This window comes from Equus caballus, chromosome 3 (assembly GCF_041296265.1).
Source record: "Equus caballus isolate H_3958 breed thoroughbred chromosome 3, TB-T2T, whole genome shotgun sequence".
In the NCBI taxonomy this organism is placed as follows: Eukaryota; Metazoa; Chordata; class Mammalia; order Perissodactyla; family Equidae; genus Equus; species Equus caballus.
The window spans coordinates 86901587-86927660 of record NC_091686.1 but is presented as its reverse complement, the minus strand read 5'-3'; the positions used below and the strand labels follow the sequence as shown (position 1 = coordinate 86927660).

Here is a 26074-nt window from a genome sequence, read left to right as displayed (position 1 = left end):
GTATTTGCTTTTTTAAAAACCTACTATGGATTTACTGTCTAACTGCTTATGACCCACACAGTTCTTGATCTATCTATATTTTAAGTCTGAATCACATTCTGGGGAGGGGTAAGCATTAGGTCAAAATTTTAGTGTATAAAGTATACAAGGTACCTTTAAAATGCTTAAAAAAAAAATCTTCTAAGGGTCATTCCTATCCTTAATATCCCCAAATTTCATAAAGAGATGTGCATCTACCCTAACTATATGTATTACACTTTTACAGAGATCAATCACATTTTTCTTTCTGGACCCACATTTCCAGTGAAAGACCTGAAACAGGATGACCAAAGAAGAAAATAGAAAACCCAAGAGAAGCAATGCCCAAGAAATACAACTTAAAAGGGTCTATTAAAACTTACCTCTTTAGGACACTGATTTTTGCAACAACTGAGAAGGTTCTTTTCATTTACATCAGCTGTGGTTATTTTTCTAAAAACAGGAGAGGAAGTTTTGATAACATTTAAACCAAAGTCCATTTTAAAGCATAAGTTTCCAAAAATATTTCACAATCTCAAGCATATCCATAAAATTATCTTACTTATTTCATTTTCTCCTGAAAAATATTTTTAAGTGTGTCTCCATGACAATTACCTTCAAATTACTTAACCATTCTGATAAATCAAGCCATCCAGCCCTTTATCAACTATCAACAAATTAAATGCCAAAAGGGCAAGACTGCAAGAAGTACAAAACACACATGAAATAGCACCTGTGCCCGGCCTCTCTTTAACAGTTCCTGTACTATCTTTCCCTATAGCTCAATCATTATTCACAATTACAGTTCTTCTTAGAGGCTCTTCATAAAAGATTAAAAACTAGTGCTTTAATATGTTTCTTCAAATTGAAGGTAGTCAGTGGGAAATGAAGTAAGCTTATTAGAAAAGCTTTTTTCCAGTCATTTTTGGATAAGCCATCTATTAACGTTGGAAGTTCATTCATTTCAGATTAGATCATTTTAGATCAGTCTGTGCTTTTCTCTCTGACCCAGTAGGTAGGTAATTCAGAAAAAGTCACAAACACCAAGGAATAAAACTACTTTCCAACAGGTAGTTGAACAGAACCACCAGACACCGCATGAGTCAGCAGCTAGGGACAATCTAAAAACCCCTATCACATGGACCTCCTTTTCCTCTTCCCCATTACCTTCCTTCTCTTTCCTTGATACTTTCTTTTCCTGCTTCTATTTCCCTTCCAGACACAACTGCCAAAACATACCATAAGCTTAGCCTCATTAACCTCAAAATTATTATCTTAAGTATTTGTAACAAATTCGTTGTAAATGTACTCTAAGATAACATGCAATTTTCTTGGCAAAATTTCACTTAACAATATCACAGACTTTTTTATGCTGGCTGTACTAAAAATTGTATATTTTCATTCTTACAAGTATGGCACTCACTTCTGAACTTGCGTTAATATCATTTTGTTCCTGTTACTCTGTAATTAGGAATAAATTAATTACTTTTCAAGGCCTATATCTTTTATACCTAATTTCTATAAAACATAGTTACATGCAGCAGAAAAGGACTAAAAGGACAAGATGACTTATGAAATAACTCACTGAATTAAAGCAAATGAAATTATCAGAACAAATACTGAGACTGAAGAATTCTGCATGAAAACATGCACATTAAATATGTATTCAAGAAAAGGAAAAAGGAACTCTGGACAGCTGCGGTAACGGAAGCCAGCTCAATCCAAATGTATCCACACAACCCGCAAAAACCATTCAGCTGATCAATAACAAATAAAATCACTCAAATCCCAAGACCTCGGCATAATTAGAAGATCAAAATTTCCACAAACTTCAAATTACCTTTAAGTAGAAAAATAAATATCAATTCCTAGCAGAGATATTTCTCAAGCTCCCATAGTAAGTGCTATGAGAGAGCTAGTGAAGTTCTGGAAAAGCTAAGCAGAAAAAAGAAGAGGGGCAGAGCTAAAATCACACCAGAAAAAGAAAGCCCACCCTAAGTGTGAAAATACCGAAAAGTTTCAGCTGATCAGAGCACTAGCTAAAGGGCAGAGACTATTAAAAGTGCACAAGAATTAAGGAACCAATCTTGGAAAGGCAGCACTCCGGGAAGAAGGTACAAAGGGAAAGACGGCCTTTGGAGAGTACAGGATAAAGAGAAAAAGAAGCGAGAGGGGGAAATTTAGGACTCTGCAAGACCAAACAAAACCACCTCTTTTTGTCAGTATCCCCCATTAATATAGCAAAACTGCCCTCTTAACTCTCCCTAAAAACCTTCTAAAGCTATTTTTATTTTTAAAGATTGGCACCTGAGCTAACATAGGTTGCCAATCTTCTTTTCCCCGTCTTCTTCTCCCCAAAGCCCCCCAGCACATAGTTGCATACTCTAGTTGGAGGTCCCGCCGGTTGTGCTATGTGAGATGCTGCCTCAGCATGGCCTGATGAGCAGTGTCATGTCCGCGTCCAGGATCCAAATCTGCAAAGCCCCAGGCCACCGAAGTGGAGTGGGTGAACTTAACCACTTGGTCACGGGGCCAGCCCCCTAAAGCTAGTTTAGTTTTAACATTTTATTTTTAAACCTTCAATGAAATAATTTTAATATTTAAAAAGAATAAAATTTGACTTTTACAAGCGAACAAAGCATAAGTCTACAGTGTTAAGTGGCAAACACAAATTTAAGATAATATTAACAGACATTTTTCCAGAAGTACTTATGCTCAAAAAGTCAGAAATGAAGTCATATTCCCAAATTTAACTTGAGTAAAATATACTTACAAAAAGCCCACTTTATAGACTTGCATGAAATGGAGCTGAACAAGTTAGGTAAATTGTGTTAGACCATGATTAAATAGAAAAAAAATGTGAATTTTTTTCCCTCCACATAATCCACAAGCAAAAATTTGCATTTTTTTAAGTAAGGAAAATATAGAGGTCATACCCTCATATGATAAATGCTATAACAGCAACATTTTTAATAAGCAAAACCCTATCTTTTAAATCTATAATTTAAAAACTATGTCTAAGTAACTATGTGCAAGTCAATTTTCGATCCAAGAAAATTCTAGTTTGACACTGTTATTTGAATGATCTGTTACAGGAGTGTTTCTCCTATTTTTTTTCTTTTTCTTTCTTTTTTTCTCAGAGGAAGATTTGCTCTGACCTAACACACATGCCAATCTTCCTCTATTTTTCAGTATATGGGCTGCCAACACAGCATGGCCATTGACAGAGGAGTGTAGGTCCATGCCCAAGAGCGGGGCCTGGGCCACTGAAGTGGAGCATGCTAAACTTAACCACTAGGCCACCAGCGCTGGCTCTCTCCTATTTTTTTTTAAAAGCAGTGATACGACTTTTTTCCTAACAAAATCTTATACAAAATCCCCAAATGGAAGAAAGCAGAATTGCCCTCATTGAAATTCGGGTGAAGTACCTAGAAGGTGAAGTTTTCTATATGTCTTCCTTCCAGGTCTCTATGGGAAAACGTGGTCCTCCTGAGTCTAAGAAGCATACTGACAACTATTCCTTAAAGTATACAGTAGTGGGTCCTGAATTATAAAAGCACACCAATTAAACTAACTGTAGTAAAACAAGAATATTTCCTCAGTCCACTTACCTACATTCCACATACAGGCTTGTGATCTTGCAGTGACATTTTATTCTAAGCATCTGAACACAAGGAGGACATTCTCCAGGGTGACATGGCAAAACACACGGGTGAGGACAGCCTGGCGGCCGTGACTTAGAGCACCCTTCTTCACACTGCAGGCATTCTGGGCCAGCCTGATAAACAGCAAGAAAACAGAGCACCTAAGTACAGAAGTCTAACATTTTTATATGTTAAAGTTCTAAAATTTATATATATATTAGAAACACAGTCAACAAAATGGTACATGCTTTCACTCATTTTAAAAATATTCAAAATGAAGAACAGCAAGAAAACCAATATGACCCTTATTCACAAAGATTTTTGTCCACAAAACTCATTAAATCAAACTGCGTCACCTTTAAAATGAACTTGATTATATGAAGTATCCCTACTAAAAATGTAAATTACTTCCTAAAGTATAGTCAGTGGCAGGAAAAAAACAGTAAAAAGTTACCAATTCACTTCCACCTGATAAGAATGATCATCACCAAACTAAAGAAATCAACACAGTTAAGGGATCAATAAAGATTCCCAAAGTACTCAATGTTCTGAAGATATTAATCTCATCCTCCCAAAGAGAAACACATATAGAGGGCAAAAAGGACAATGACCAGCAGTTTAATTCATTTTTTATGCACTTCAATGAACCAAAATTAAATTACATTTACAAATAAAGGAAGCTCAAAGTGTGTAATTAATAAGGCACCTCGCTGCTTTAGTAATTTAATAATTTAAGTATCTATCTACTAAAGAAGGTTAAATTTTTATTGCAGGATATTGTTTATTTTCACGTCATACATGAGGTAAAATAAGAGAGCTATAGACATGGACGCTTAGATCTTAAATGTTAAACATCTTTTATTATTCCTAAGTACAGCCATGAGTACAAAAGAATTATTAAATCAATAAAATTTTAGCTATTTTTGACACATGGGATTAAAAAAAGTGTTTAAAATTATGAAAACATTCTTCTATGAGTAATTTTTATTTTTTTAATTTTAAAAAGTATATTCATTCATTCCACAAATCCTTATTCAGCATTTATGTGCCAGGCACTGTTGCACACACTGGGAATATGCAAGATGGGAGAGATCCCTGACCTAAGGAAGGAACTTCATTTAAGTGGGGAAGGTAAAGAACATAATAGAATTGTCTTCATAAATACTCTGAAAAAAGACAAAACAGGATAAGAGAGAGTGATAGTAGCAACAAGAAGGAAGCCTGTCTGATAAAGGGCACAGTTGAACAGAAATTGAGTTAAGTAAGGGAGAGAGCCATAAGAATATGGAGCTTCAGAGAAAAGGAATAAGTAAGTGCAAAGGCTGTGAGGTAAGAATAAACTTGGGATGCTCAAAAAATAGCAAGAACAGAAGTAGAAGTCAGCAAGCAAGGGAGTGATGAGTGAAGAGGTGGGGAAGGTAGTCTGGAGCAGGGTCATTATAAAGCCTTATAGACCATCGTAAGGCCCTTGGATTCTACTCTCAGAGTGACTGAAAGCTACTGAAGGGTTTTGAGCGGGGAGACGACACTGGCTCACATTCTTAAAAGATGAATCTGCCTGATGTGATAAGACAAAAGAGGGAGTAGAAAGGTTGGCTGGGAAAATATTGGAGAAATCTAGGCAAGAGGTGATGGTGGCTTAGATGAAGATGTTAGCAACAGAAGTTATAAGAAATGGTGAGATTCGGGACCTATTTTGAAGATAAACCTAACAAGATTTGTGTGGGACAAGGACAATGAAGACAAAGAAATCAAGCAATGTTCCTATGTCTTTAATCCGCACAACTGGGTAAAAATGGTGATACAACCTTCTGAAACGAGAAAGACTGGAAGGATAGGCAATGAGTTACAAAATACACAAACGTAACCAAAGATAACACAGTCTATTCCATTTGTTTCTTCCTGGCTATGTGGTACATCTGCAATAACCTCCATTTAAATAACATGAGTAGAAGAGCTTACTGGGCTGGGAGTTAGGACATCAGCAATACTAATCTCCGAATTGCTACTCTCTTGTTGTGTAATCATGGACACATTACTAGACAAGGTTCAGTTTCCCTATCAGCAAAACAAGATTTATACTAATGATATGAAACTTCTTCCAGCTATTAAAAAAAAATCACTGAATCTGTACTTGCTAAACTATCTTCCTGGATAACTTCCAATATCAACTTCTATCCTCTAGGAGAGACTATCTTAACTAGGAAATACAGTAAGTCTGGCTGTCAAGTATCTTATGCAGTTCTCATAAAAAAAAAAAAAAACACGGGCTGGCCCACTGGCATAGTGGTTACATTCTCATGCTCCACTTTGTCAGCCCTGGATTTGCCAGTTTGAATCCTGGATGCAGACCTACACACCGCTCATCAAGCCATGCTGATGAGGCATCCCACACAGAAGAACTAGGAGGACATACAACTAGGATGTACAACTATATATTGGGGCTTCAGGGAGGAAAAAAAGAAAAAGAAGATTGGCAACAGATTTTAGCTCAGGGACAATCTTCATCACCAAAACAAAAAGGAACCATTACTTCCACTGAAAAAAAACACAGAAGTTTCAATCCAGGGAGCAATACTGGGATAATCCACAATAATTCCCCAATCAGTCACACCAGTTTTTGAAATGAGTTTTTTCTGATTCATTCAACTTTCTGGAAATCCAGGGAGGAGAGAGATCCTAGTGAGTCAGGGGATGGTGAAAGGAAAGCAGAATAAACATTTGGGTTATTATCACAAATTGGAAAACTAATCTTAATAAGTGAAATTCTTTTTTCCCATTTTAGTGAAATATATTAGACATTGTGTAAATTCAAGGTGCTCAACACATTTGATACATTTATGTACTGTAATATGATTGTAATTGTAGCGATAATTAGCACTTCTATCATATTACAGAATTATCCTTTCTTTTTAATGGTTGAAATAATTAGCAAGTTTGATGATAATAATGAAATTCTTTTTTTAAAAAATCAGTGAAACGTGACATATCACACGCACTGCCTTTAGCAGTGATTCTCAAACATTCTTGAACATGATTAATCACTTGGGAATCTTGTTAAAATGCTAGGTGGGGCCTGAGATTTTGCAGGTCTAACAAGATTCCAGGTGATGCCAGTGCTGAGGGTCTGCAGACAACATTCTGAGTGGCAAGGGTCTATAACATAATTATGTAGTAAATGTACGTGTAATTATGTACATATATTTTTTTCTCCCTTTTACTTATTTTTGGTGACAGATTTCCCCCAAAGAGAAAAGACCATCCTCATTACTGTATTTCTTCTTTCAGTGACTCAAAAAATATTTGAGGGGCTGGTCCAGTGGTGTAGTGGTTAAGTTCACACACTCCGCTTCGGCGGCCTGGGGTTCCCAGATTCTCATCCTCGGCACAGACCTAGCACCATTCATCAAGCCATGCTGTGGAAGCATCCCACATAAAATAGAGGAATACTGATACAGATGTTAGCTCAGTGACAATCTTCCTCCAGCAAAAAGAGGAAGAGTGGCAACAGATGTTAGCTCAGGGCCACTCTTCCTCACCAAAAAAAAAAAAAAATTGAGACCATGTTTGCCTGGGAAACACACACCATTTCAATTGCCATTAGTCTCACCTGAACCTCACCCATCAATCACAGTTCCACTCACTACAGCCAATGAATTAGACAATAGGGCTATCTGTTGCTCATGGTAGCAATCAGAGCCATCACACATAACAATAGCCTTGATTGGACCGACATCTGAGGGTAAGGCCAGGAAAGGAGACCAGAGTAGAGTTAAAAGCAATAGAGCTTTGATTCCAGTGAATTCAATAAATGCTTATTGAACACCTGCCATGTTGTAGGCTCTGTGCTACAACTCAAGTTTAAAAACCGTATTACAAATTCCAGAAGCATGTGGATCAAGAGATACATACTAGAAGCCTTTCTCCAGTGGGTCTCAAATGAGGTGTTATCGTAAGGAATTAATTTTTAAAAGTTTCTGAATTATTTAGCTTTTAATATATAAATTAGAGTGATTGCAAAGTTATCCCCCAAATAACATAATTTTCACTCATTTGCACTGCAGTAGCCTTCCTTGAGTGGGAGACAGGAATGCACTTGTAGCTCAACTGAGAAGACCTGCACATACTTATAATCCATATCTTGCCACATCGCCTGCCCAGGAAGCAATGGTGGCATAATCCAAGAGAATTCCATCATTGTGATATCAGCTCTTAAAATGAGGTTTTCTTACTCATCTGATGTTCTGAAAATCTAGAGGAAAGCTGTACAGCAGCTATACCCTAACTAGTTAAAGTGGTTTTGAATCATTATAATTATTTGTTAGTTTCATTTTACAATTCCAATATGTTTTTCATTTTATCATGAGTACCTTTTTATTGAGGATCAAGGCACAGATCAATGAAGAAATTATAAAATATTTACATGTATGTCTGCACATGAGGAAGAATATTGCTGACATTTAGGTTGTCATATATTACAATTACTAAATCAAAGACAAAAAACCTAACAATGCAAGTGAAAATTTCAGTAACACAATTCATACTAATAATTTAAACATTCATAAATTTAATCTTACTTAATAAAAATGAAGCTTAAAATTTATGACTTATTCTTCATTATGCACACTTGCTAATATTATCATAATTGCCTATAGAATGGAAGTTTAAGAAAAACAATTATTTTAAAAATAGAATGTAATATTATTTAAAATTTGATTCGCTGCATTTGTTTTTCCTTGTAAAATGGCAATTTTAGAGATCTTTGAATGGCTAATTTCTCATATGCTTATAAAATGCTTTTACAGAATTTGACACACCCATACACACACCCCACATCTGTGATGCTATTTACCTTACTTTCAATGAAAGATTAGGAATTTATTAAAATTGTGAACATCATCTATCATATATGTCAGGTTTGAAAAATAGCTGGGAGCAAATGCTCCAGACTAAGTTCAGAAATATGAATGGACAGAACTAGAGGTGATATTGCCACCTACTATCAAGATACATAATTTCCGTACTTTTATCATAAAATCAAATCCTATGTAGTAGCACCATCACTGACTAATTGCCCCAAGGAACTCAAGGGTGGGTTGGAAGCATTTAACTGTTTAAGAGATGCAATTACCAACCACCCTAAACCAGACCAAGCCTCACCAGAAGAGCTACGCCTATGACTTCTGCCTCATTTTCAATGCTAAGATCTCTCCAGGACGATCTTAGGCCTTATTACCGTCACCTGCAGTGTATGTGGGAAGCATGCTTTCCAACTGAGCCTGTGCATGCAAATACCCACCTCTCCCTTTTGAATACTCATCCCCCAATGGAAATAAAAGGCCTCTGCTTTCCTTTGTTCAGGGACAGCCACAACTTCGGAAGTGATTCCACGTGGCCTCCTACTTGCTGCAAATAAGTTCTACTTTGTGTGACAACTACTTCTGGTCAAGAGTCTGATTTTAACTCTGACAAGAGGCAAACCCACTTTTGGTTCAGTAACAACACAGGTACAATATGTAACGAATACCACATTAAAAGGCATACTGTTATGAGCCAGCACAAAGATATAGAGCCACATACAGTAAGCTGTTAGCGTTAATTCTCCTAGGAAAGCAAAGGAAGAAGGGATGAGGCAAGAAAGAGGAAAGAAGTTAATATCAAAATGGAAAAATATTTAAGACATAATTATTGAACAAAATGTTTCAAGCATACTATAAGCATATATACATTCGACCTAAAGACATTACCTTGTTTTTGCCAGTGCTGGCATCAACTTCAGTTACTTTGTGGCATTCCTTCATACACGTATGATTCTGACAACCTAAGGTTCGGCCACAAACTCTCTTGCAAGAGTAGGGTCCTACAGCATGGCATGGTAGTGGACTCACCTTTAAAAAAAAAAAAAGGAAAATCAGCACAACACACACACAAAACCTTCTGGACCCATGTTTCCAAAATGACTCTGTTATCATGTGAGAACAAGTTTCACAAAGGTCTAATTCATTTTCACTATAACAGTTATTATCAAAACCAAAGTAACCTATCAAAAAAAACCCAAAGAATGAACGCCAGCAAGCAAAACATTCTATTCCTAAAAGGGAGATTCAATGTAATGATTCTGTAGTGAATCCATATACATTGACTAAGTCTCAAATAAAAGCACCGTATATTTTTAAAATTAGCAAACTCTTGCCTTTGTAGCACTAAACTAATACTTCAACTTTGTTATTTCTAACAATCCTAGTAGAGAAGAGGTAGAGATTACAAGCTTTACTTAAAACTTGTGCCTATAACTCACCTCATGCTTCCCAAGGCATTCCCTGCAAGAGAAAAATAAAATGAAATGAAAATATTATAAATTCTTCAAAGATAATACCTAAACCAAAGAGGCTAACTCCACTAGTTTGTTTTATTAAGAATAAAAAATAAACACATATGGAAATAAGTGATTATAGAAAGGCTGCAGGATACAAAGTTAATATATAAAAGGCAAGAGCTTTCCCATATACCAGCAACGAGCTGGAATTTGAAATTAAAAGCATACCACCATTTATACTAGCACAAAAAAATGAGATACTTAGGTATACGGCTAACAAAATATATACAGATCTATATGAGGAAAACTACAAAACACTGATAAAAGAAATTAAAGAAGGTCTAAATAAATGGAGATATTCCGTGTTTGCCAATAGGCAAGTGCAATATTGTTAAGATATCACTTCTTCCCAACTTGATCTAGATTCTAGACAATTCCAATCAAAATCCCAGCAAGTTATTTTGTGGATATTAATAAACTGATTCTAAGGCCTATACAGAGAGACAAAAAACCCCAATCCAGTAGTGAAGCAGAATGAAGTCAGAGGAATGAGACTACCCAACTTCAAGACTGGCTATAAAGCTACAGAGATCAAGACAGTGAAGAAAACAGGTTGGTGAAAACAGGTCAATGGAACAGAAATAAAGTCCCCAGAAATGGACCCACACAATTATAGTCAGTGGATCTCTGACAAAGGAGAAAGGCAACTGAACGGGGAAAGAATAATCTTTTCTGAAAAGTAGTTGGTGCTGGAACACAGGGACATCTGCACAGAAAAAAAAAAATCGAGAGAGACTTTACACCTTTCATGAGAGTTAACTTGAACGGGTCGTACACCATAAAATGTATACTTGTAAAGAGTACAATTCAGTGGCTTTGAATATATTCACAAAGTTATACAACCATCACCACCATCTAATTCTAGAATATTTTCATAATCCCAAAGAGAACCCTATAACTATTAGAAGTCACTCCCACATGGTCCTCGACCCCTAGCTGCTGGGACAACCACTAATCTACTTTCTGTCTCTATGGATTTGTCAATTTTGAACACTGCACATAAATGGAATCAAACATTACGTGGTTTTTTGTGTTTGGCTTCTTTCACTTAGCATACTGTTTTCGAAGTTTATCCATGTTACAGCATGTATCAGTAAGTCACGCATTTTTATGGCTGAATAATATTCCACTGTATAACTAATCCACATTTTGTTTATCCATTCACCAGTTGACAGATAGCAGTAACTTGCCATTTCTTCCTCCCTCAGACCCTGGCAAACACTAATCTGCCTTCTGTTTCTATAGATTTGTCTATTTGGGAAATTTTGTATAAATGGAATCATATAATATGGGACCTTTTGTGACTTCTTCCATTTAGCATATTTTCAAGGTTCATTCACGTTATAGCGTATATCAGTACTTCATTCAATTTTATTGTCAATTAATATTCCATTGTATGAACATACTATTTTTTTTAAATGTATACCTTAGTTGAGGAACATCTGGGTTGTTTCCACTTTTTGGCTATTAATAGTGCTACTGTGAACGTTCAAGTTTTTTGTGAACACATATTTTTAATTCTCTTGGGTATACACCTACGAGTAAAACTGCTGGGTCATAAGGTAACTCTTTGTTCAGTTTCCTGAGGAACTGCCAAACTGTTTTCCAAAGTAGCCACGACATTTTATGTCGCCAGCAGCATTGTATGACGGTTCCGACTTCTCCATATCTTCACCAACACTTATTATATGTCTTTTTAATTTCCTAAATGGAATAAAATGGTATCTCATTGTGGTTTTGGTTTGCATTTCCCTTATAACTAATGATAATGAGCATCCTTTCACACGTATTTACCGGCCATTTGTAGATCTTCTTTGAAGAAATGTCTATTCAAAGGCTTTGCCCATTTTTCACTTGGATTATTTGTCTTTTTGTTTCTGAGTTTAAGAATTATATATATATTCTGGATAACACACTTTTACAAGACACATGACTTACAAACATTTTCTCCCATTCTGTGGGTTGTCTTTTCAATTTTTTGACAGTGTTCTTGAAGCACAATTTCTTGATAGCGTCCTCTGATTTGACTTAATTTTTATAAAGTTCAATTTTCGTTAGGTGTCATCTCTAACAAACCACTGCCTAGGGCACAAAGATTTACATCTACATTTTCTTCTAAGAGTTTAACAGTTTCAGCTCTTATTTGTAGGTCTTTGAACCATTTTGAGTTAATATTGATATATATTATGAGGTAGGGATCCAAATTCATTTTTTTCCATGTGAATATCCAGTGTCCCAGCACCATTTACTGGAAAAAAAAAAACATTCTTTCCTCCATTGAATTGTCTTGCCACTCTTGTAAAAAATCAATTGACTGTAAATATATGGGTTTCTTTCTAGACTCTCAATTTTATTTCATTGATCAGTATGTCTATCCTTATGCCAATACCACACATTCTTGATTACTGTAGTTTTGTACTAAATTTTAAAATCAGGAAACGTGAGCCCTCTAACGTTGACCTTTACTTTTAAGGCCATTTTAGTTATTCCAGATCACTCATATTTCCATATGAATTTTAGGGTCAACTTTTCAATTTCTGTAAAAAAAAGCCAGCTGTGCTTTTGACAGGGATGGCATTGAATCTGCAGATCAACACTATGTAAAATACATCAGAAAATGAATGAGGCTGAAGACAGAGAAGCTAGTGCACAGGCTAGGCCTGAAATAATGATAAACTGAACAAAGAGAAAAGGAAGAAGGTGACTTAAGACACGCTCTGAACTATGTCAAAAGATTTTTTTAAAAAAGCTAAAATTCTAATACTTACATAGGAATAGGAACTTGGCATGGAGGACAAGGTAATGCAGTCTGAATAAATGCTGGCTCAGAAGGCTGTTCCCAAGGGCCTGTAGGCTGGTGCTACAAGTAAAATATATAATTTTAAGTCAGAGAGATTAAATCATATGGCAATTACAAGAACCTAAGAAAATATGTCCATGTATCTTCCACTCAAGCAGGTTGAAATTTTTTCAAATAATCAACGAATTGTGCTCACTGAAATATTTTATTTCATCTGTATTCTATCACATTTTCCTCTCCACACACATCTGATATTAAAAATTGAGACAGACTCCAGTTTTTAAATTTCAGAACAAAGGCAGAGTAGCCTCTTTCACTTCTCATAAGCCAAAAGGAGAATGAGAAACAGATATGTAAATTCCAGCTTCCACCAGTAGAACATAATCTCCATTATTTTGTTCACTGTTCTATCCCCAGCACCTAGAAGAATGCTTAATACACAGTAAGGGCTCAATAAATATTCATTGAACACGTGAATAAATCTTTGAGGGAACCAGGAGATATCTATAACCCTAAACCACAATATATGAAGGAAGACTGACAAATTCATCTGTATCATCATTATAACATGCCTATCACACAGTATTTGCAGCACACATTTGTTTATTGATTTCTCTCCTTTTCTATATTGTGAGCTTCTTAAGATAAAAGACCAAGTCTTATTTACCTTGTACCCCAGCTCCTATCTCAGTCCTTAATACCCAATAAGTACTTAATCACTGTTTGTTGAATGACTAAGTAAAATTAAGAAAATATGACCCACAGCAATGCACTATCTCTTAATAATATTGTTCCCTTACCCTGCCAGTTTGCTTTATTAATGCTTGATCATGACATGGAGCAGGACACAAGTGACCACATTTCTCCAAAACTTTTTGGCAAGGTTGATGACATGGAGGACAAGAGCCAAAGTGACAGCGATGTTTTTCTTGACTTGTATGATGGCAAGTTGGTGGTCGACTAAATCATAAAGTACAATTTTTTAAATTACTTTTGATCACTGAACAATTATATCTAAAGTGCAGTTATCTATTTACATATCTTCTGATTCCATACAGAATGAGCATACTGTGAATACTAATATTTTAACACATTAAAACAAAATTGAAAATACTAACAATATAAAAAGTCATACAAACTTAAATTTGTAAGACGCCAGATGTACGTTTGTGCAGAGCTTCGTACCAACCTGCATTGCTCTTTGCATTTGGGCGGTCTCGTGGTGCGCTCTCGGCCACAGGGCACTGTCACCTTTGTATTGCCACAGCTGCACTTCACATCTACAGTTTCTGGGCAGGGATAGCAACTACCTGAAAACAAAGTCTGAAACTTAAAAAGAAATGTTCTTAACTACCCAAATGTCCATCAAGAGTAGAATCAGTAAGTTTCGTCTGTTTGCACAATGGGATACTGTACAAGGAGAATGAAGAAACTACAAGAAATGAATGAACTTCACACACCTAACACTGAGCAAAAGAAGCCAGATACAAAGAACATGTAGTACACGATTCCATTTACATAAAGTAAGCAGCAAAAACTAACCTACAATGTTCAAAATCAGAATGATGGTTACAAAGGATATAAGGAGGGTTTTGGAAATGCTGGTAAATTCTGTTTAATGATCTGAATTCTGGTTACATGGTTATATTCAGTGTGTAAAAATTCAAGCTGTACACTTACGATTTGTATACTTTTCTATATCTACACTGGTACTTCAACGAAAAGTTTTAGAATTTGACTTAAAATTTGCCCAAAGTTTTGTTCTAAATAACAAATTTACCACATTACTCATTCAACACTACACAAGCAAAATGGATCTAAGTCTTTGGAAAACCTAATGTTAACAATAATCTTTTTGGCTTATTTTCATACATACTTCTATTCAAGTACATTATTTTTAGATAAATTCCCAATAAGAGTAACTTCTCTCATGAGGTTATCAACACGTACAGTCAATTTTCTACTACTCATGCTTTGTAAAAAGACTAAATTGTAAACCCTGATTTTAGCCTATATTTCCAAATACTCCTAAACATTCCAAAAGGAAAAGTTGTTTGGGTTTCAGCTTTTATCTTCTTTCGTTATGGTAAGTTGGTAGAAATACACACACAAAAAATGAAAAAACCTTTTTAAACAGCTATAAAGTTCTCCTTGAGGCTCTGACGTGATCTTAAGGGCTTTCTTCCAACTCTAGTTTTCCCAGTAAGGTACCCCACTAGAAATGAAATAGTAAGAAGGGAATAAGAGGCTTCAGCTAAGGAATGAATATCTTAAGAGACTGCTGCCTAGTGTCAGGACCAAGCAAAATAATGAATAGCAGTTAACCTAATAAGAAACAGATTAATGATGAAAAATAGTCTGGTTAAAGCCTTTAAAAGATCAAAATAGTTCCCTAAAACAAACAGGAGCTAGAATTTTGATTCAAATACTGAACACGGAAAAAGAAAACAACAGTAAAAAGCACCATAGGGAAAAAACATACCTGTATTGTACAAATTACCAAATTTATACTTTGGTGTTTTGATAAGTAAAGTGTAACCAAATGAAGTATTATCTTGATGGTAGCATAAGTCAAGCGATCCTGACCCGCATGATCAAATTTTGTTTTGATCTTTCAACAATGATAATTTTCATTCATCTTTAGCAATTCAAAGAGGAACTTATCAAACACGACCTTTATGCCACTCTAAAGTATAGCACCACTTTTCCCTTTTTAAAAAATTAAACCTTAAGAATAAGGGATAATTTCTCTGAATAGTCTTCCTGTTGATTAACAAAATTTGTTACACATACCTGTACAGCATGACAGATAAACTAAAATAGCTTCAGAGACAATATTTTTAAAGTGAAAAAGCAGCATAGAGAATATAACTATAGCGACCAGTTGGTCAATAGCCAAAAGGGGTATCAGTCCAGTAATTTCAGAACCATAAACACAGATGACCTAGAACTTAAAAGAATTGTAACTCAACCTTTCATATATTCACAGTACAAACATGCAGTTAGCGCCCTCTCCCTATGAGTGATGATGCCGTCTTTGATTATGAAGGTGTCTAGAATGATGGAAAATGGTATGAAATAACAATTATATATCTCTCACATAACTGAGGATTAAACAAATGGTGACAGTTGCACAACAGCATCTTGCACACACTTTCCATTAAGATAAATTTTGTTAGGGGCTAATAAGCTTTAAAAAAAAATAAACACTGCCAAAAAAAAATTTAACCTGGGTCTGATCAAACCTCTAAATCCCACTAACAATTTACAGGAAATATAGAGGAAAATTTCAAATAATACCACAGAGATGCAATCTGCAAAATCCAGACTCTGTAAAACTAAATAGAGGATCCTAGTTTCTTAAACAAATAAGTGACAAGGAAAAAAAAAAAGGAGATGGAGGAGGAAAATTATAGATTAACAGACTTTAGAGACATCAACCAATTACAACGTCAATCTTATTAGGTTTTTGAGTCATACAAACTGAAATAAAAAAATAAGATCTTTATGAGACAGACAGAAATTTGAACACCAGATATTTGCTGATACTAAGAAACATATTAACTTCTTTTAGGTTAAGAATCCATCTTTCAGAGATGAATACTGAAGTATTTATGGGATTTTCTCCAAAATAATCCCAGAGAGGGATACACTTTCAACACTTCTCCACTAAGTATGATGCTTGCTCTTACCTTTTGACACATAACTCTATATCAAGTTAAGGATGCTCCCTCCTATTTCTCATTAAGTTTTTATCATATACAGATGTTGAATTTTATCAACTATTTTTAGACATTTACTAAGATGATCTCATTTCTCCTTTAATCTGTTAATGTGGTGAATCACATTACCAGACTTACTAATATTAAACCAACCATACATTATTGGAATAAATCCAACTTGGTTATGATAGATTACGGCTTTGGATAGCTAATACTGTAGTATTGGATAGCTGCATGTGAGCAGCTAAAACTTTAATATTTCTAAAACATATTTATGAGTCAGGTTGGCTTGTAATTTTCTCTTACTTTCCTTGTCAGATGATATAAGTTGGGGCACATTCCTTTTTTACATATACTCTCAAATAGTTTACGAAGAGACTGAACTTATATATACCTGAACTGTTTATTTGTTAAAAGTTATGTGTAAAAATCAACTAGGCCTGGTGTTTTCTTGGTGAGAAAATTCTAAACTATTGAATTTTTTTAATGGTCATACAACCAGCCAGGTTTTCTACTCAAAGGCCAGTGTTTTAACAATGGTCTACAGTGCCCTACACATATTCTCCTTTCCCCAGCAATCCTTTATCCCATCATCTCTTTGACCTCATCTCCTACTGTTTATCCCCCTTGAGCACCTACTTTGGTCCTCCTTGCTGTTCCATCAAATGCTGTCTCAGGGCCTTTGCAATCACTGTTTTCTTGCCTGGAACACTACCCCACCCCCATTTCCACATGACCTGATCCCTTACTTCTTTCAGGACTCCCGGACTCCCCTCAAATATCACCCTTTCAGAGTCCTCCCCTGATCACACTACATAAAATAGTATTACCATCCCTACTATCACAACTTTAATTTCACTCTAATTTTCTTTCTATACTTGTTAATGATTGATATTCTTTACTTGTATTTTAACTGACAGGGAGTAAAAAAATAAGTTCCGTAAGAGTAGGCACTTTGTCAATATTCTTCACTCATGCAATCCCAGTGACTGGCACTTAGCAGACACTCAAAAATATTTATCGAATGAATTAATGACTAACTTTAGAATGTTAATGAACTTTAAGTTTAATTGGTCAATGATGCATTATGACTATAAGAGGAAATAAAATCCTTTTAGTGATTGTGAGAACTGAAAAAGTAGTTATAAACTTCACATTTTAAAGACACTGATGAATCAGAGAACATCCACAGGAAAATGTCTAAGGGGTTGACAGAATTTGCCACTTTTTCTAATTGGGAGGCAATGTTGTATAACAGAAATATCATTAAAGTTTGGGTTCAAATTCTGACCATGTAACTAGTTCTATGACCTTGAGCCAATAGTCTCTTTGCTTGTTTGCTTATTATACAAAACAATAGTAATGCCATATACCTTGAGAGAGATATCTGAGATGATTAAGAGATGAACTGAGATATTTAGCATCCTCCTAGTCACAAAGAAAGACAGGAAAACAGTACAGCACAGTAGTTTGTCCCAAGTCATAAAGTTAGTAAGTGGCTTGCCCCAGGACCTGTTACCCTAAGTCCGTGCTCTTCCCACTACCCTATACTATCTTTCAGTAGATTCCATTTTATATCCACATACTCCAGATGGGTAAAGTTAACTCAGTTTTCAATGTCTAATAACTTAGCCACCCATGAGACCTTACAGAGGGTCTGCAAGGTCTCATGTGTATAGTTTTCCAGAAGGTATGTGCCAAGTGACATCACAACAGATTGAATGCATTCAATAGATGTGAATCCAGCTATCTTCTATTAAGCTAGACGTTAAAGACATTTGCAAAAATGTAAAACAATACCATTCTTCCTGCTAAATTTTTTTCACAAAATATAGTTGTTTTTCACAAAAAATAAGTTATTGAATTAAGATGTAATGGGTTTATTATTACTGTTTTTAAGTAAAATAATAAATATTAATACACTTTATTTCAATTTCAAATACAAAAAACATCAATAGACAAAACCCACATTAGCAAAAGCTCTTTGGGTCCCAATACAGTGTAAAGGGTCTTGAGACCGAAAAGCTGGAGAATCACTGGCTTAGGATATATCCAATCCTTACTAGACTTAATTCCACATAAATGTCTAAAATTCAAAATAAAACTGAAAAATCTAAGAACATATTAATCAATTAAAAAACTGTGTGGGGGGGGCTGGCCCCGTGGCCGAGTGGTTGGGTTCGCGCGCTCCACTGCAGGCGGCCCAGTGTTTCGTTGGTTCGAATCCTGGGTGCAGACATGGCACTGCTCATCAGGCCACGCTGAGGCAGCGTCCCACATGCCACAACTAGAAGGACCCACAACGAAGAATATACAACTATGTACCAGAGGGGCTTTGGGGAGAAAAAGGAAAAAATAAAATCTTTAAAAAAAAAAAACTGTGTGGGGAAGGCTGAGAGGAAGTAAAGAAACAACATTGTGTTATAGAAAGAACAAAACTTTTATATTCAGAAGACCTAGGTTCAAATCTGGCCTATATTATTTTACTAGATGTTTCCTGAGTATGTCACTGAACCCTCTTTAGCTTCAACCTCCTTGTCCACAAAATAGGGTTCTTGGCAACTGCCCTAACTTCTCAAGGTTGTTAAGAGGACAAAGTAAGATAATGAATGTGAAAGCTCTCTATCAACTATAAAGCACTCTGTAAATAAAAACATAGAATTACAGCTATTGTTAAATTTTACCTCTGTGGCAGACGGATGGACACTTATGGTTTCTACATCCTAATGTCCGTCCACAGTTTTGATCACAAGGCGGACAGTTTCCAGGGCAACACTGAAGAGAAAGCAATATATAAAGAACAGGTCATTTGAAACCATGTATGATATGAATGCCATGACTAGTTATTCACAGAACAAAAAGCAAAAGATACTTCCTTTCACTATAAGAATAATGTATTCAAGAGTACCAACATTCTTCTTCTAAGTAGATATACCCTATTAAGAACTTATTAGTTTAAAAAGACAATGACCTAATTTAACGAAACCAAGCTAAATTTTCTCAGCCTTCAGTTAATTATTCTATGACTTAAAACATTCCCATAAGATAATTTCACTTCTACTTATCTATGCAGAGATTGACAACATTAACCAAAGGAATGGATCTGGTCAAATGCTATAGTCAATTCAGGCAATTAGTCTGGCTATTTTTAAAATTTAATTAAAATAAAACCAGTTCATTGTACAGATTAGTTTGGCAGTTATTTCAAACCATGGAATCAGAGACCAACTAAAGGAGAGAAGCAGAGACAGGCTATTTGCTTCTAGCTTTCTTTCTTTAGTTACTTCCCTTACTTCCAATCTGCCTGCGAGAAATATAGCCATCTACGACTTGTCCCAATTTTTATTCATCAACACAAGGCAACTACTTCAAGCCCATCTTGCCATTCTAACTCCTTCCTTGACTTGATCCACACTTTGGAAAGGAAATACAGACTACTATTGTTTTAAAGAAACTTAGAGTTGTAACCTACTTAAGAACAAGTTTCAGTAAATAAAAATAGCTCAAAACAAAATACTCATTATTGGAAAACAATCTGAAGTCAAAACAGTTCATTCAATTAGACAAATATTTACTAAGTGAGACTATGTGCTTATCATTTTGCCAGTGGCAGTAGGGGAAAATGTTATATGGTCCATGACTTGAATAAGCCTGAAGACAGTTCTGACCATGATGGAATAACAATGACCAGATTTATTTTCCTGCTTTAAACAATTAGGAAATCAGGCAAAACATATGAAGCCACAGTTTTCAGACATTAGACAATTAGCACAAGACAACAATCTCTAAGAAAAGAGAAACAAAGTCCTAGGAAGCATCAGCTTAGACCTGGAGGTTTCCAGGTTGCAGCAGGAACAAGATCATAAGCAGAGTCCAGTGGTCTCATCAAGATGAGTAGATAAAAATCACAGTTCAGAGAGGCCACCGCAGCTAGAATGTGTGGAGAAGGGGTAGCAGTACAGAGAAAACTCCGGAGTACTCCAGAAGAGACCCCTTGAGTCTTTAGCGGAGTACTGGTCTGTACATGTGTGAGAGGAAACTATCCAAAACCTGAGAAAGAACTGCTGGAAGGAGAAGGCAGAATAATTTCCAGAGATTATTCAAAGCTGGAAATAGTTCATGTTCCCTACAGCCAGAGTGGAAGAACCTCCTAACACACAGGAATCAAGCAGAGTATTTAGAAGAGTTACTGCCTCAGTAGTAGGGCCAAATTAGCCCTAGATAACAGAGTAGTCTGGCCATGCTTTACAAAATCAAGCTGCAAAATGACCAAATGGTTTCAAAGTAACTTAACTTTGACCCAGAACAAAGCTTAAAAATATTTAAAGGAATACAAAAAAAACCAGCACCAAAAAATGTAAAGTTCACAATGTTTGGAAACCAATCAAAAATTACCCAGCAAGCAAAAAAGCAGGAAAATATAACCCAAAAGGAAAAGAAAAATCATCAACAGAAACAGACCCAGAAATGCCAGATAAGAGAATTAGTAGACAACACATTAAAAAAGGCATTCTAAGTACAGCCCATTCACATACTCAAGAAGATAAAGGAAAGCATGAGTGCATTAAGGAGAGACAAGGAAGATATGAAAAAAGACCCCAACTCAACTCTCAAAAATTAAAAGATATAATATCTGAGACAAGAAAACACAGGACGGGAAAACAATGGATTATGCAATGCAGAAGAAAATTAGTAAGATAAAGCTATATAAGCTAAAATAAAATGCAGAAATTAAAAGGACTGAATAATAAATGGAGCATCAGTGAGCTGTGGGACTTCAAGCAGCATAACATACATGTCATTGGAATCTCAGAAGGCATTGGGTGGGGGAACAATATTTGAAGAAATAAAGATTGACAATTTCACAAATTTGATGAAAACTATAAACAGATCCAAGAAGCCGAACAAACACCAAGCTAAAGAAACATGAAGAAAGCTATACCAAGGAACACCACAAATAAATTACTAAAAACTGGTGATAAAGAGAAAAATCTTTAAAAACAGCCAAAGAAAAATCATACAGAGGAACAAAAATAACAATCGCAGCACACTCTTTGTTAGAAAAAACGCAAGCTAAAAGATAGTGGAGCAACATCTTTAAAGTATGGAGAACATACCATCAAGCTAGAATTCCACAGTAAAAATATGTTTCACAGACAAAGGCTAAAGATAGTTTACAAAAAGTTGAAAGAATTCATGACTAGCACTACGAGAAATGTTAACAGAAGTCCTTCAGATAGACAGAAAATGAAACCAGACAGAAACCTGAATATATACAAAAGGATGAAAAGCACCAAAAATAATGAGTTTGATGGTAAATATAAAAGAGTACTTTTTCTTATTCTTTCAAACGCTTTAAAAAATACTTGACTAGTTAAAGCAAAAATAAAAGCAATGTATTTGGTGTTTATAAAATACATAGGCATAAAATGTGTGAGAATTGAATAAAGGAGTTAAAATGGAATCACTGAAAAACAACACTTTAAATAGAAGACACAAAATTGGGAAAACAAACAAAGAATAGACAGGCAAATAGAAAATAAATAGTAAAATGACAGATTTAAAATCTAACCATATTAAGGATCACATTAAATGTAAATAATCTACACCCAAATTAAACAACAAAGACTGTCCTCTTGGATAAAATAAAATAATATCTAAATGCTGTCTATAAGAAATCCACTTTATTTATTTATTTTTAAAATCCACTTTAAATAGAAAGACACAAGCAAGTTAAAAGTAAAATAACGGAAAAAGATAAACCGTGTTAACACTAAATAAAACAAAGTTGAAATCACTGTATTTCAATACACTTAAGAACAAGAAATCTTACCAGAGATAGAGGGATAATTCAAAATGATAAAAGGCAACTCAAAAAAACTGCAAGTCTACAGACACAATAATATCCTCCAGTCGACCCAATACTGAACCAAGTGTCTATAAATAAGATTTGAACAAGAGAAGTTAAGCCTCTACCACCAAACGAACTAACACTCTAACACAGCTTATGATGTTTTAAAGTTAGGGAACAGAAATAGCCCAAGAATCAAGTTGAAAGGAATATTCACAGGACAAAAAGAGACCCTTGACATTCAAAAGCCTTGGTAAGATTTTCCACTAATACAAACAAGTAGAATTAATCTGGAATATTTATTAATAGTTCATGTGGAAAGCAATGAATATGCCTGAACATTTGAGGCACTTATCATGGGCCCCCCAAAAAAATTCAAGAGAATTTTTAAACCAGTTTCCCAAGTTTATTACACATACCTTTCTCCTACACTGATGCTTCTGACAGTCCCGCATCTTAACACACTTAGTTTCACACAGATAAGGCTTATGACATGGCATTCGTTTTGTGTGCTTTCCACAGCGACATTGCTTTTCTACTTCCTGGAAGAATGAAATAAATGTTAATGAAACTGACTTTTGTTGACATGATTTTTTTCACACTGCAATCTCTATAATATATGCTAAAAAACAAAGGAGAAAAGTTTTACGAATCTTGTGAATGAAAGACTTTACCAAAAATAAAGCTGAATTTCCTAAGGTATTTCTTTGTAGCTTACTTTGTTCCAAAAAGGACTTCATAGAATTTCCATTATTAAATTTAGTAAAAATTTGCTATCAAGTAGTAAAACAATACCACACATTAAAATCACTCACATCTAGTTACACTATAACATCTGCACACCTAGTCCCAGGAGAACAAGAAAATTGTATTATCTAGCAGTATGGTCAAAACCAAAATGACATATGTAACTTTAAAGCCTTAATATTAATTCTAGGCATTCGTTTCTTTCCATCACTAGGTCTAATTTGTCATTGCTTTGAATGTCTTCTGGGAACAAACCACCCCACACCAGACTATAAAAATGACAACATCCAAACTTTTACTAAGCAAAAACAAACTAAAGGTAATTTTTAGATTTGATCACTGGCATACTCTCCTCCTCCTTCACCATAAATACTAGGTCACTAAACTCTTACATATCATGATATAGATTTTTAAAACTAAGTAATGGAAAACAATTACAGAACAATCCCATTTGATATATCATGATAGATAGCTCTTAAAAGTAATCATCACAGGAGATGACTAACTTGTCTACATGTTTCACAAGGACCTCGGTGACAACGCTGTGAACATCTATGGATCCCACATTCAAGTACTTTGTCACAACTGTCTCCACAAGTCGGTACATCTTCTGTACAAGGCAAAGAAAACTCTAAAAGCAGACAAAAGGTCAATGTTAATAACAAGATACATTATTATAAAGCACTAACAATAGGCCGTGTTCTTTTGGCTCCCTAAAGAATGATAGCCCTTTCAGACTATGAATTTTTGCACTTACCTACATAATTATTAGAAAAATTAACTTTACCGAAAATAATCCCTAATATTTGTACAGTTTATGCTTTTTAAAAAGAATTTGGGGGACGGCCCAGTGGCATAGTGGTTAAGTTCACACACTCTGCCTTAGCAGCCCGGGGGGTTCGCAGGTTTAGATCCTGGGTATGGACCTAGCACTGCTCATCAGGCCATGCTGTGGTGGCATCCCACATAATATAGAGGAAGACTGGCATAGACATTAGCTCAGTGACAATGTTCCTCAAGCAAAAAGAGGAAGATTGGTAACAGATGTTGGCTCAGGGCCAATCTTCCTCACAAAAAAAGAAGTGGTCACTTGTCATGTGTCACTCATCAAGGAGCACATTTTCATGTGCTAACTACTTCAGAAATACCTATCTAAAAAAATGAGTAAGACCACATAAACCTCTGTAAAGAATTCTACAATATATAAAGTTATTTTTAAAAATTTGCTCTTAACAATCTCATAGGATAAAAAAAAGATGTAGACTTAAAAATCTTATGAAACTGACCTTTAACATAAACATATTATGACAAGTGTTGGCAGTAATCTTATAAATATGTGTGCTGGTATTGGTGCAGAGGAGTCAAGGAAGTGGACTCAAACTGCAACCCCTCTATGCCTTTATCTCAAAGCAGCCAAAACTAAATGCACCTATAACCTAATACACAATAGCTTATGATTATTAGGTTTCCTTTATGTGCTAGGCACTACACTAAATACTCTATATGTATTTTATCATTTAATTCTCATAATTATCTTATAAATAAGGTACTACTACTGTCCCCATTTAACTTGAGAAAACCGTAACTCATGAAGGTGGGATTTCAACCCAGATATCCCTGACTCCAAAGTCTGAGTTCTTAATCCACCATGCTATATTGTCCTCTCATCCAAACGTACAGAAATCTAATATCGAATTTGTATTATTATTGAATTACATTACCAACTCCCAGAGAATCTAATTTAATTAGGAAAGTACTCTAGTTAGCATAATAAATAATCATATCCCATTAAAGGTTTAAAAAAAAAGTCTTACTTGACTTCTGACATGGACAGAACCGTTTCCCAGATCGAGGACATTCTCCACAAACACCAACATGGCAAACTCGCTCACATGTATGATTACCACATGGCAGTGTTTTCCCACATACCTAAAATTAAATGCAGTAAGCAACTACTGAAGGACTTAAAAGTTAACAAAGGAGACGCTGTACACAACATAATCCATTTTTCAATCACAAACAAGCAACTTATGTTCCTCATATTATTATACTTTACATCTTACATAGGTATCATATACATACACACAGACACACTGGTATCTGTACACATATGAGCACACATGTACACACATTTGTACATGTGTACACACATTTCCTATGCACCAAAGAGTATATCTTAAAAATATAATACAGGAAATTCTATAAAACATTCAAAGTAGATTTAATACCTTTCTTTTTCAAACTCTTCCAAAAAAATAAAAAGCAGGAAAAGCTTCCAAACGTATTTTATGAAGCCAGAATTACCTTGATACCAAAAGCAGACCAGGAGACCACAAAAAAAGAAAACTACAGGCTAATACCCTTGATGACCATTGTGCAAAAGTCCTCAACAAAATATTAGCAAACTGAATTCAACAATACATTAAAAGGATTATATACCATGATCAAGTGAGATTTATTCCAGGGATGCAAGGATGGTTCAATATCCACAAATCAATCAATGTGATATACCACATTAATAAAATGAAGGCTAAAAATCATATGATCATCTCAATAGATGCAGGAAAAGCATTTGACAAAATTCAACATCCATTTACGATGACTCTCAACAAACTGGGCATACAGGGAATGTCCCTCAAAATAATAAAGGCCATATATGACAAACCCACAGCTAACATAATACTCAACAGTTAAAAGCTTAAAGTTTTTTTTCTAAAATCTGGAACAAGACAAGGAGGCCCACTTTCACCACTTTTATTCAACAAGTACTGGAAGTCCCAGCCATAGCAATTAGGCAAGAAAAAGAAAAGGCATCCAAATTGGAAAGAAAGAAGTAAAACTGTCACTATTTGCAGATGACAAGATACTATATATAAAGAATACACCAAAAAAAGTATTAGAACTAATAAATGAATT

The 26074-nt window shown here is 35.1% G+C and overlaps 1 protein-coding gene and 1 long non-coding RNA gene across 6 annotated transcripts in view; one reads left to right on the top strand and one right to left on the bottom strand.

The window, feature by feature from the left end:
- LOC138923479 (uncharacterized) overlaps nt 1-26074 on the top strand; it is a 51522-nt gene that overhangs the window by 4183 nt on the left and 21265 nt on the right. The window contains exon 3 of one of the 2 annotated variants that reach the window (XR_011437133.1): nt 266-1515. The exons of the other annotated variant lie outside the window; for it this stretch is intronic. This is a non-coding gene — a long non-coding RNA (uncharacterized lncRNA). Of the gene's footprint in view, nt 1-265; nt 1516-26074 lie in introns of those variants that run through there. 2 annotated transcript variants of the gene reach the window in all.
- Nucleotides 1-26074, bottom strand: part of NFXL1 (nuclear transcription factor, X-box binding like 1) — a 55972-nt gene that overhangs the window by 12653 nt on the left and 17245 nt on the right. For all 4 annotated transcript variants that reach the window (XM_023638137.2, XM_023638134.2, XM_023638135.2 and 1 more), the window contains exons 9-19: nt 24973-25087; nt 23665-23789; nt 22831-22953; nt 19245-19335; nt 14028-14148; nt 13639-13798; nt 12807-12898; nt 9961-9982; nt 9410-9550; nt 3630-3796; nt 402-471 (exon numbers count right to left, since the gene is read on the bottom strand). In XM_023638137.2, coding sequence (XP_023493905.1) covers nt 402-471; nt 3630-3796; nt 9410-9550; nt 9961-9982; nt 12807-12898; nt 13639-13798; nt 14028-14148; nt 19245-19335; nt 22831-22953; nt 23665-23789; nt 24973-25087 — 1227 coding nt within the window. The remainder of the gene's footprint in view (nt 1-401; nt 472-3629; nt 3797-9409; nt 9551-9960; nt 9983-12806; nt 12899-13638; nt 13799-14027; nt 14149-19244; nt 19336-22830; nt 22954-23664; nt 23790-24972; nt 25088-26074) is intronic.